Raw genomic sequence first — 13,518 nt, 5'->3', positions numbered from 1 at the left:
GTAGTCGAGTGGATCCGGTTGCTTGGAAAAAACAATTCATGAAAGCAAGACACTTGAGGTTGTCTCAATGACGTTTTGACTGAGTTTTTTTCTACCTTAGCTGATAGCCTTGAGAGGCTATTTCAGCGTAACCTTAACTAGTAGGCTAGCTCACGGGGCTCAAACCTGACGACGTTGCTAACACGAACCCTAGCAAGAGCCGTGCATCGCAGAATCTACCACCGGATCGGAAACGCGACCCACTGAGAAGATCCGGCGAGAAACTCAGTGGGCTCAGTAGTGTGTGTATTTTTTTTTAAATTTATTAAATGTAATTTATTATCCAAAATAACATAAAAATTAACATTCTGCACTCTTTCTCTATATTCTCTATAAGTTTGGGAAATTTCATTCTCCTCCGTCCGCGCAATTTTCGTAAAAACGGCTATAAAGTTTTTGATTCACGTATTAATATAAAGATACAATTGTGATCGTGGCGTTACATTTCACCTGTCTAAGTTAACAAAAAAAAAATCCACGCGTCAAGAAAAAAGCCGCGAAAAGCGTTGACACTAAAAGTGTCATGTCCGCCTCGGACCGTTTATGACACATAAATCGCTAATGAACTTCTAATCGGTGCCGGCGATCTATTAAACAACGCATTTATCGCGATCCAATACGTCCGATATTGTTTCAATATTTTACGATTGAATTAGCATTTTGTAAATACAGGCCCAGGAAGATTAAAGTTCTTTTAAAAATAACCGTCTGTTATATACGAGTAGTATGTAGTAGTTCTATTTTTCTAACTTGAAAGGCAAATGTATTCATATCATACGGCCCAAACTTGTATATTTTTTTATGAAAGATCATAATATGGAAGAATGAATGGAATGTATTGAAATGAAGTTGATTAATTTGGAACAATAATCAATTAGCTGAAATAAAATGAGGTGATATGGGATGAAATTTAATCTCAGTAAAATAGTGGATCGGAGGATCCCGTGAAGCTACATCCAGCGGCTTTGTTTCGTTTTCCCCCAAATGTGCACTTTCACAGGTATTAAACAGTTAATAAACCACCGCTATTACTACACACAAAATAAAACAATTCACACAACTTCGCTCCTCGTGTTCCCGCCAATAAAGCCTCATATACGAGTGTAGTAATGGCGTGTTCGCGTTTTTTTTTAACTCACAAAAAGGAACACGATAGCGTACAGCCAATTCGGAAATAATAGTTATGTAATGTATAATGTACATATATAAAAATACACGCTTATTCGAAGTCATTATTGATATTACAGCGAAGTTATAAAACTATTGTACTGTCATCGTTCCTTGACGCGTGTGCGAATTATCAAGGTGATTGGACGTCTTCAAGTCGGTTAAATGACTATTAAAGATCCCGTTACATACAGACAACGTACCGAGTTTTAAGCGTATTAAAAATGAAATCATTGTGTGATCATCAACGTTTTCCTCACGTCATTACGGATCCTCCTGATCCACTAACGGTGCTTTTAGGTACCCCAAGCACCGGTCATCTTTCTCGTCAAAACCGACGAGACACGTCTGCGCCGAAGGGATCGCCGAGTAAATTAACCCACAGACACAGCCCACTGAGTTTCTCGCCGGATCTTCTCAGTGGGTCGCGTTTTCGATCCGTTGGTAGATTCTACGAAGCACGGCTCTTCCTAGGGTTCGTGTTAGCAACATCGTCAGGTTTGAGCCCCGTGAGCTCACCTACTAGTTAAGGTTACGCTGATATGGTCTCTCTAGACTATCATATTAGGTAGGAAAAGAAAAGTTTTCCTTAGCGGTAATTTGTGAAAAAACTAATCAATTTAGCACAGAATTTAGCTTAGGAAAGTAATAAGTGTGTTCTGTCGAGTTTAGTTTATAAAATTACGAGCCATATATATTTATTTCTTTTGTTTATGGCGAAAGCGTCTATATAAAGCTTAGTTCGAAAATTTGGAACGCGAGAAATCATGGTCACACAAATTAAAAAAAAGAAGCTCATCAACACGGCGCATCCATATAAAACCACCAATTATCACTTGGACACATTAAAAACGTTTTATTAATAGTGTTGTAAATTTTATATTAAAAAAAAGTAAAGAAATATGTGTATATCTATTGGTCTCGATTTCGTCAATGCTATAAAGACCGGTTTCCGTGGCGCTGCAAGTTCGTACCCGCGCTTTCGATTGACGCGTCTTTTAAATTTCGAATCGGTCGCCTTTCTTAATTTTTTTTTACGTATCATAATCGGCTTTTTGCGACGCCATTGTTACCAGTGTCGTTTTTATAATTTTATAAAAACTTTAAACACGGACTTGACAAATGTTCACGATATTGTAAGAGCACACGGTTAGGTTAGCAGTAAGCAGTGTGCTGCGAAGTGTGTTTCGGTTAAAAGGGTAGAGCAGTCGTTGTACTGTAAAAAGTTAGAACTTATATCTCAAGGTGAGTCAAGGCGTGGTTGATGTCTATGGGCTCCGGTGACCACTTAGCATCAGATGGGCCGTGAACTCGTCCATACATCTAAGCAATAAAAAAAAGATGAAGTCCGAGAGACTTCTTGTGTAAGATCCCTTTGCCTAAACCTTTTTAAAAAGCATGCTTCACTAGTTAAGCGGTCAGTGTCAGTTATTGACTTTGTGATGGCCACTACCGTGAACGTTCTGAGCGTATCATTTCAACTCAATCAAAACTTTATGGTCTCAATTTGAGGTCCGAAAGCCCTCGAAAACGTGTAGTACATTATAATGGGTGTCGGGAACCGGCAGCCGGTAGGTGTTAATTACACGCACCCAAAGTTTCAAAAGGCGTACATTAACACAAGACAAACACAAATAAGCTATTGTCTAATTAAATATTTTCCCATACCACATAAAAGTGGCTACAAAGAGACCGATGCCTGAGCCTGTGGCCGCTCAATTTGAAAAAAAAAAAAACAAACGTATGAAGAAAAAAAAATGAACCATCAACCCGCCTTTACAAATCTGATTAGTCGTTGAAGTGGTTCTAAATTTAAAAAGGCGCGGCAAACGTTCTGTTTGCAGTAGTCGGTCGTTTTGAAAAGCGAAAAAAAAAACTAAAATTGAATATCGCTCTCAACTCTATTGTCTATGTTAATGGCGGCGTGATTAAGACGCTACATTCCCGTCTCCGTATTTAGGAGGCCACTGCCAGTTCCTCCATTGAATTATGATGTTACGGAAAACTAATACGGTAAATAAACACATTTCTTCAATCAACTACATTGATGACGCTAATAACCTAAGCGCTTGTTACTGTGTTATCTGCCCGTATTTTTTTAAATTTAACTGGCGGTAAGGCGTCTTTTGAGCCTGCACGGGTAGGTACTACCGGCCTGACTATTTCTGCCGCGTAACAGTAATGCTATTGGATTATTTAATTAATCTCTCAAGATGAGTTCTAGCATCTACAATATTGGGATAAAATCTGCTCACATAAAAATTGAACTTTTTAGAAGAAGAAAAAAAAAACATTATAGAATTCATCCTATTGGGTGTGAACACACCTTGCTTAAGACAATATTAAAATTAAGAGGGAAAAAAAAACTGCAAATGAAAACTAACAAAAAACAATGGGATAATAGGGGATACGTTCCGTACGTGATGAAACAAAAACATGCTTTAGGGATAGTTGTAATAAGGTCTATTTTACTTTTTATTAGTGCGTTTATTTTTTACTAGCGGCCCGCTCCGGCTCCGCTCGGGTCTTTAACAAAAATTTCAACGATATTTGACGTTGTTTTATTTTTTTTAATAAAGGTACACTTATTGCGGCATAACTATAAAAGTTAGACATATACTGTCGTGGCATTTTTTGTAAATAATAATGTGTTCTACAAAGTCGTAGTACATTATTTTATTCTATCATCAATAGTTTTCGCAGGGTACGCGATGTAAAGAATATTTTAGGTAATTTTTTTACACCTTGGGTTACATTATTGGAGTTTTAGTAAAGATCCCAAATTTTTTTCAAAAAAGATTATAGCCTATGTCACTCGGCAATAATGTAGCTTCCAAACAGTGAAATAATTTTTCAAATCGGTTCAGTAGATTCGGAGCCTATTCAATACAAACAAACAAACAAATCTTTCCTCTTTATAATATTAGTATAGATTAGTATAGATATTTAGTTGGATACTAACATATTGGTATCCTTTTTATCAATGTGTATGTACCGATTTGTTGATTAGATCCGCGAATAAATAAATTTTGATATTGATTGAGTGAATATAGGTCAGATTTTTTTATCCGCGATTAATGGAATTGCTTATCAAGGTAGCGCTAATTAGCTTTCACGGTAGTTTTTTTTTGATGCCCCTATAGGCAGCGTACGGCCCACCCGATGGTGAGTGGTTACCGTCGCCCATGGGCTCCAGCAATGCCAGGGGCAGAGCCAAGCCGCTACGGTATATATTGTAGTATAGTGATAATAAAAGCGCGTTTAAAAGCTTTTATATTTGTTTTAATCATGTCCTAAACACGATACCCGATGTGAACATACCCCACACGTACCTACCATATGACCCGGTCTAGACGTTCGCAGCAGTGATTAAGATAATTTCTGTGTTAGTCGCCGCCAATGCCACTTACAATCCTTTACTCCAGATAATCGGCCCCTTAAACGTCTATTAAAAGCTCATCCGTAAAGCTTCTGGGCTTGAGGACTTTGGTCGCCATCGCTTTTTTTGTGTTTAACTTCGATTTCGTTGAGCGATTTCGCGATGTTGTTTAGAGAAATATACATTATACTTTTCTACCTTTCGTGGTGATAGTTTTTTATTCGTCCATATTTAAATATGACGGTAACTATCCTCAAATATCTACAAAGACATTCCTAAGCTTTTACGTTTCATTTCACGCAGAACGAACATAATAATGTCTTGAAGTCTGGCTGTTTGCTTGTGACTTGGATTTTCACTTTCACGATCGCATTATGCTAGATTTTACTGATGGTAGGACCATTTGTGAGTCCGCGCGGGTAGGTATCACCACCCTGCCTATTTCTGCCATGAAGCAGTAATGCGTTTCGGTTTGAAGGGTGGGGCAGCCGTTGTAATCATACTTGAGACCTTAGAACTTATATCTCAAGATGGGTGGCGCATTTACGTTGTAGATGTCTATGGGCTCCAGTAATCACTTAACAACAGGTGGGTTGTGAGCTCGTCCACCCATCTTAGCAATAAATAAATAAATCTAAGAGAACATTCTCTCGCTTAGTCGGTCTCTCGATTACTGAAGTGTCTAGCTTGAAGCTCATAGAGGGGAGATTAAAGATGATTAATTCCTGTGTCTATATTGTTCGCAGAATCCTTGAGTCCGCAGTCAGAACAGATCGCGAACACAACGTCCGCCCCAGACCCGAATATACGGTAAATATCCAGTTTAAATATACTAGTTGCCCCACAGTAGTCGAAATAATAATAATTATAATATTTTCTTGATTCTGCTGTATCTTATTACCAATACCATCTGTCATCCTAGCGGGCGACCTAAATTGTAAACACATCAGGTGGAACTCTCATACCACAACCCCGAATGGCAGGCGGCTCGACGCGTTAGTCGATGATCTCGCCTTCGATATCGTGGCTCCGCTAACCCCGACTCACTACCCGCTAAATATCGCGCATCGCCCGGATATACTCGATATAGCGTTATTAAAAAACGTAACTCTGCGCTTACAGTCGATCGAAGTAGTTTCAGAGTTAGATTCAGACCACCGTCCCGTCGTTATGAAGCTCGGTCGCGCTCCCGATTCCGTTCCCGTCATGAGGACTGTGGTGGATTGGCACACGCTGGGCATTAGCCTGGCTGAATCTGATCCACCATCGCTCCCGTTTAGCCCGGACTCTACCCCGTCTCCTCAGGATGCCGCTGAAGCCATAGACATCCTAACGTCACACATCACCTCGACATTAGATAGGTCATCGAAGCAAGTTCTGGCGGAGGACTTCCTTCACCGCTTCAAATTGCCCGACGATATTAGGGAACTCCTTAGAGCTAAGAACGCCTCGATCCGCGCATACGATAGGTATCCTACCGTGGAAAATCGTACTCGAATGCGTGCCCTACAACGCGACGTAAAGTCTCGCATCACCGAAGTCCGAGATGCCAGATGGTCTGATTTCTTAGAAGGACTCGCGCCCTCTCAAAGATCTTACTACCGCTTAGCTCGTACTCTCAAATCGGATACGGTAGTAGCTATCCCCCCCCTCGTAGGCCCCTCAGGCCGACTCGCGGCGTTCGATGATGATGAAAAAGCAGAGCTGCTGGCCGATACGTTGCAAACCCAGTGCACGCCCAGCACTCAATCCGTGGACCCTGTTCATGTAGAATTAGTAGACAGTGAGGTAGAACGCAGAGCCTCCTTGCCACCCTTGGATGCGTTACCACCCGTCACCCCGATGGAAGTTAAAGATTTGATCAAAGACCTACGTCCTCGCAAAGCTCCCGGTTCCGACGGTATATCTAACCGCGTTATTAAACTTCTACCCATCCAACTCATCGTGATGTTAGCATCTATCTTCAATGCCGCTATGGCTAACTGTATCTTTCCCGCGGTGTGGAAAGAAGCGAACGTTATCGGCATACACAAACCCGGTAAACCAAAAAATAATCCGACGAGTTACCGCCCGATTAGCCTCCTCATGTCTCTGGGCAAACTGTATGAGCGTCTGCTCTACAAACGCCTCAGAGACTTCGTCTCATCAAAGGGCATTCTCATCGATGAACAATTCGGATTCCGTGCAAATCACTCATGCGTACAACAGGTGCACCGCCTCACGGAGCACATTCTCGTGGGACTTAACCGACCAAAACCGATCTACACGGGAGCCCTCTTCTTCGACGTCGCAAAAGCGTTCGACAAAGTCTGGCACAATGGTTTGATTTTCAAACTGTTTAACATGGGCGTACCGGACAGTCTCGTGCTCATCATACGGGACTTCTTGTCTAACCGCTCTTTTCGATATCGAGTAGAGGGAACCCGCTCCTCCCCGCGACCACTCACGGCTGGAGTCCCGCAAGGCTCTGTTCTTTCTCCGCTCCTATTTAGTTTATTTGTCAATGATATTCCCCGGTCGCCGCCGACCCAGCTAGCCTTATTCGCTGACGACACAACGGTTTTCTACTCAAGTAGAAACAAGTCCCTAATCGCGAGTAAGCTCCAGAGTGCAGCGTTAGCCCTCGGACAGTGGTTCCGAAAATGGCGCATAGACATCAACCCAGCGAAAAGCACAGCAGTGTTATTTCAAAGGGGAAACTCTCCGCTTATTTCCTCCCGCATTAGGAGGAGAAATATCACACCCCCGATCACCCTCTTTGGCCAACCTATACCCTGGACCAGGAAGGTCAAGTACCTGGGAGTCACCCTGGATGCATCCATGACATTCCGCCCGCATATAAAAACAGTCCGTGACCGTGCCGCATTTATTCTCGGTAGACTCTATCCCATGATCTGTAAGCGGAGTAAAATGTCCCTTCGGAACAAGGTGACACTTTACAAAACTTGCATAAGGCCCGTCATGACTTACGCAAGTGTGGTGTTCGCTCACGCGGCCCGCACACACATAGACACCCTCCAATCCCTACAATCCCGCTTTTGCAGGTTAGCCGTCGGGGCTCCGTGGTTCGTGAGGAACGTCGACCTACACGACGACCTGGGCCTCGAATCGATCCGTAAACATATGAAGTCAGTGTCGGAACGTTACTTCGATAAGGCTATGCGTCATGATAATCGCCTTATCGTTGCCGCCGCTGACTACTCCCCGAATCCTGATCACGCAGGAGCAAGTCACCGTCGTCGCCCTAGACACGTCCTTACGGATCCATCAGATCCAATAACTCTTGCATTAGATACCTTCAGCTCTAACACTAGGAGCAGGCTAAGGAACCCCGGTAACCGTACTCGTCGAACTCGACAAAGAGGTCGACGTGCAACCTAACCCATGCATCAGCCCGCTGAGTTTCTCGCCGGATCTTCTCAGTGGGTCGCGATTCCGATCCGGTAGTAGATTCATTCGCGAAGCAATTGCTCTTGAGTTGTTAGGTCTCCTTCGGAGGCGCTCGGGCAGTTGTTAGCAAATCCCACCCCTCCTGGCTGAGCCTTTGCTCGCCCACCTGTCCTGGTGAAGCTGGAAAGGCCTCCGGGCCACCAGTAATCTTTCAATCACAAAAAAAAAAAAAAAAAACCAATACCAACCTCAACCAGTTCTTGATAATGGTCATGTTACGCTCTACTGGGACCGATCTATTATCACGGATAGGTATATTGTTGCCAATAAGCCTGGTATTGTGATAATAGATTGATCTGCGCGTTGAGCAGTGTTGGTTGATGTCACCATTCCTCATGAAGAGAACCTCGCCAAAGCAGTAAAGGACAAATTAATAAAATATTTAGACCTGGCCCACGTGACTACCGCCATATGGCATGTTGATTCAACCATCATTGTTCCAATAGTTGTGTCGGTACACGGCTTGATGGCGAAAAGTTTCGATCAACATCTTAAGAAACTTTCGTTATCCAGCTGGGTTAAGGGCCTAATACAGAAAGCAGTTATCCTCGGTACTGCACGCATTGTGAGGAGGTTTCTCACTCTGGAGTCCTAACCACTGGTGGCTTGTGTCGTAGACACCCCCATCAGCGGCAATCTATTTATATATAGTGTTTTTAAAAAATTGTATTTTTAATAATTTTTCAATTTTTTTTTATGTAATTAGCAAGATTTTAAATAAATATAAATAAATAATAATAACTTTGGAAAATGAATAAAGTATATATACTGTGCCACTGGTGCTTTCCAGCACTGGATCCATACCAAAGTACCTTCACCACTCCATCAAACTTTTATAACTATACTTGAGACCTTAGAACTTATATCTCAAGGTGGGTGGCGCATTTACGTTGTGGATATCTATGGGCTCCAGTAACCACTTAACACCAGGTGGGCTGTGAGCTCGTCCACCCATCTAAGCAATAAAAAATAATTATATTACCATGAAAAAAGCCACAATTTTAAATACGCGTCAGATTGCTCGGAAGTTTTTGCAGGACGAAACATCAGACGAAACTAAAACTGAAAATGAACTCCACTTGGCGTAGGCCCGTAGTTTTTCAGTATTTACCAAAATTCATAGAAATTCGAGAATAAAAACTTCAGAGGTGTCAAGGGACACCCGGATGGAACGAAGTTCCTTTCGATTAATTAGTGAAGGAAATGTAATTTTTTTTTTTAAGTTGTAGTAATAAATTACGGCATTATGAAGAAGAAAAAAACAATACTATGAACTAAATTACTATTGTTGAAACGCTATCTCGAGAAACTGTACTCATTACGCGGACCAATCGGATACGAGCAATGTCACCAATGCCGGAAGAATCCAAAAGGTAGACGTTAAAGGAAAGAGATCTTCCGGTGTCTTACTTAATATGGGTGTTCCTCAGGGTTCCATATTGGGTCCCTTCTTATTTCTTGTGTATATCAATGATTTACCAAAGTTTATTGAAACCCGTCACGAGGTCGTATTATTCGCTGATGATACATCCTTATTGTTTAAAATTAAACGACAATTGGAAGATTATGACGATGTGAATGATGCTATCTCGCGCGTGGTACATTGGTTTAGTGTTAATAATCTGTTATTAAATAACAAAAAAACAAAATGTATAAAATTTACCACACCCAATGTTAGACAAGTAGACACTAATATCATTGTAAGTGGAGAGACACTGGAGCTTGTTGATTCGACAGTTTTTCTTGGTATAACAGTTGATTCCAGGCTGCAGTGGGGTCCTCACATATGCAAGTTAGCGAATAGACTTAGTTCTGCAGCGTTTGCGGTAAAAAAAATACGAACGTATACTGATGAAGATACGGCACGTCTAGTTTATTTCAGTTATTTTCATAGTGTTATGTCCTATGGCATTTTGCTGTGGGGCAATGCTGCCGATGTCGAAACGATTTTCATCCTGCAGAAGAGGGCTATTCGTGCTATTTATAATATGCACCCGAGGGAATCCTTGAGGGACAAGTTTAAGGAAATCAAAATTCTAACTTTAGCGTCCCAATACATTTTTGAAAATTTATTGTACGTGCGTAAAAACATTGTAGAATTCCCCAGAGTCTGCGATTTGCATAATGTGAACACTAGGAACAAACATAGGCTTGCGTTACCGGCGGCTCGAATTAAGAAAATAAGCAACTCTTTCAGGGGGCTGGGTGTACAACTTTTCAACAAGATCCCACAAAACGTTCAACTACTACCTGTTCATAGATTTAAGAAAACTGTCAAGGAACGTTTGTGCAACAAGGCATATTATAAAGTTAAGGATTTTTTACTAGATGGCACTACGTGGGAATGAGGCGTTCGCTCCTGGCCTTTTCATTTTTCATTATTATTATTATTTATTTGAATTGTATTTTTTTGACTTGTCTTTTTGTATACTGTAAATATGTTTTCTTGTTTAAAAAAAAAAAAGAAGAAAATAGTTGAGAAAATACATAAAAAAGCCCGCTGAGTTTGTTTCGCCGGTTCTTCTCAGGACTGTGGCTTTTTTGGAACCGGTGGTAGAGTTAACATTTTCTTTTACATTTTGACATTCAACAAGTGTGTTTTTGATGACATCCAAGTTGAAATAAATGATTTTGAATTTGAATTTGAATTTCAATTTGAATTTGAATTTGAATTCACGCGATAAGCGCCTACACGTTGATTGGTCAGAATGACGGATCTAAAAAGTGTCGTGACAACTTTTCGTAAGAATTTTTTCTGTCTAGCCCCCTTTCACAACGCGCGATAAGGAACTCCGTTCCAAAACTTTGTATATAATAATAATATAACTCTTTGTTAGACGGTGAAATAAATTGGCGGCCTTATCGCTGGTGGTACCTACCCGCGCTGACTCACCAGAGGTCCTACCACCAGTACTATACGAAAAGTTTAAAAAGTAAACATCTCAAAAGCACATATCAGATTTTGGTTTGACAACGACGATGAACTCTTTTTGTTTATTTGTTGTCGGTTCTTTTGTTAAAACCCCTCATTGTCTGTACGTACAGAAGATACCGGACGGCGTTCACGAGGGAACAGCTCGCGAGGCTGGAGAAGGAGTTCATGAAAGAGAACTACGTCTCCCGACCGAGGAGGTGCGAGCTTGCTGCCCAGCTTCAGCTACCAGAGTCAACCATCAAGGTAATATACTTCAGGATATAAGCATACCTAGAACCGCTACATACAAACTTCCACAGTGCATTTCTAGAATGATCTTCGGACGAGGCTTTTTATTGCATAGATGGTTACCGGAGCCCATAGACATCTACGACGTAAATGCCGCCACGCACCTTGAGATATGAGTTCTAAGGTCTCAGTATAGTTACAACAGCTGCCCTACCCTTCAAACCGAAACGCATTGCTGCTTCACGGTTGAAATAGACAGGGCGGTGGTACTTACCCGTGCGGACTCACAAGACGTCTTACCTCCAGTAATTACACAATCTATAATTTTGCGAGTTTGATTTTTTGCACCGGACGTCTTATCCTTTAGGCCACGACGACACGAAAGGGAGAGTTTAACCAAACACCACCAAATAGGCTGTATGTTCCTATGCCTGCAAAGGCAAATCTTTTGTTTTTCGCCTGCAAATTAAGGCTAAATGTTGCCGTATCTATCGGGGTTGGTAGTGGCAACACCAGATAGGCAATTTTCCTGCCGATCCTCCCACGTCTCACACTGCTCATAGATGGTAGGACTGATAGAGGTTTACTGGTGGTAGGACGTCTTGTGAGTCCGCACGGGTAGGTACCACCGCCCCGCCTATTTCTGCCGTGAAGCAGTAATGCGTTTCGGCTTGAAGGGTGGGGCAGCCGTTGTAACTATACTGAGACCTTAGAACTTATATCTCAAGGTGTGTAGCGCATTTACGTTGTAGATGTCTATGGGTTCCAGTAACCACTTAACACCAGGTGGGCTGTGAGCTCGTCCACACATCTAGGCAATAAAAAAAAAGGAAAAAAAAAATGAGAACGGTGAACCTACTATTTCAACCTTGGTTTACTTAGCTCACGCACCGCGCAGCTCTAACTACGAGATAATTACGCGACGCGCAATGTACTGAATCGACCAAGGTTTTTACGAAATAAATCACACACGACATCTAAATCAATTCACGTCAGCCCACACATTAACGTTTTGTCACGTTCTAAATAGTTTTCAGTGTTTTTTCATGACGCCCACGCAGCGACCTGGTTGTAACCGACCTCTTTGTGCAATTATAACTTAGCAGCGAACACGTTTGTGACACTAAAACGTTTACGATGACGAACCGCAGACGTTTTCGTAATAAGCCTGTCTTGTTCAAAGATCCCTTTGCCAGTGCATTTAAAACTGCACAAACATAATATTTATTATCTGTTCGAATGGTAATGACAGGACTGCGAAAAGGGCGGGAACGTCAAAATAAATAGGCGCTTTTTTCAAGTTAATTTAAATTTATTTGGTTTTAGCCCTTTTTTACGACATTGTTTCTTAATTTTTCACTGTGTTAGAGTTTAAAATTATATTCCATAAGTGTGTTCCGTATTAATGGACGATGACGACAGGGGTGAGGGCTTCAGCTCCGCCCCTGTGTCCGCTCCCAAAATAATGGGAAAACGAAGATTGACCTCATCTGAATACGACGAAAGCCGCAAAATAAAAATGACTTTCATTAAAAATAAGCGCGGTCTTTTTAAAGACCACCATGCTCTTTATGAAGACCTTACAAAAAAAGAATACCCAGTGCTTCTTCAGTCAAGCCTCTCGCAACCAAATAACAGAGTCCCAATGGATCTGTTAAGAATAAACAAATCTTTAAAAAATGTTCAAGGGGTACAGTATGTCAAAGCTGCTGGAAACTTTTTTGCTAAAGTTTACTTTGGCTGTGCTCGGGATGCCAACGCTTTTTTGTTAGATGTAAGCTTTATGGAGTTAAACAATTGGACAGCAAAAATACCTTACGATAGCATTGAGAGTCAAGGAATTATTCGAGCTCCTGTGGAATTAGATGAAGAATCTCTTTTAGTAAATTTAAAAGCTTCATGCACAATACTCGGAGTAAAAAGATTTTTCAAAAAACAAGAGAATGGAAGTGACAAGCCACTGCAAGCTGTGCTGGTTACATTTTTGGCGTCTAGCCATCCTGATCACGTCACATACGAGCATATTTGGATGCCTGTTTCGGATTATATTAGACCTGTGTTACAGTGTTTCAAATGCTACAAATTCGGACATGGAAGTGGTGCCTGTAAAGCCACTCAAGTTTGCTCTATTTGTTCAGGCAATCATTTTTATAAGGAGTGCAGCACTCCCAACATCTTCAAGTGCTCCAACTGCAGTGGACCACATTCTGCAGTTTCTTACTCTTGCTCAGTAAAGGCAGCCAAGGTTGCTGAAGTTAAAAATAAGATCATCGGCAAGCAAACATCATATGCAGCCATACTAAAGACTCCTGTTATTAAG

General features: G+C 41.5%; 1 protein-coding gene across 1 annotated transcript in view; it reads left to right on the top strand.

Moving 5' to 3' along the window:
• The window catches only part of LOC101743380 (homeobox even-skipped homolog protein 1), a 52,096-nt gene that overhangs the window by 25,540 nt on the left and 13,038 nt on the right, over nucleotides 1-13,518 (top strand). The window contains exons 2-3 of the mRNA XM_038016820.2: nucleotides 5,332-5,395; nucleotides 11,081-11,213. Coding sequence (XP_037872748.1) covers nucleotides 5,332-5,395; nucleotides 11,081-11,213 — 197 coding nt within the window. The remainder of the gene's footprint in view (nucleotides 1-5,331; nucleotides 5,396-11,080; nucleotides 11,214-13,518) is intronic.

Source organism: Bombyx mori, chromosome 2 (genome assembly GCF_030269925.1).
Source record: "Bombyx mori chromosome 2, ASM3026992v2".
Taxonomy (NCBI): domain Eukaryota; kingdom Metazoa; phylum Arthropoda; class Insecta; order Lepidoptera; family Bombycidae; genus Bombyx; species Bombyx mori.
Note: the sequence above shows the minus strand (reverse complement) of the source record. Positions and strands in the feature narration are given on the sequence as shown.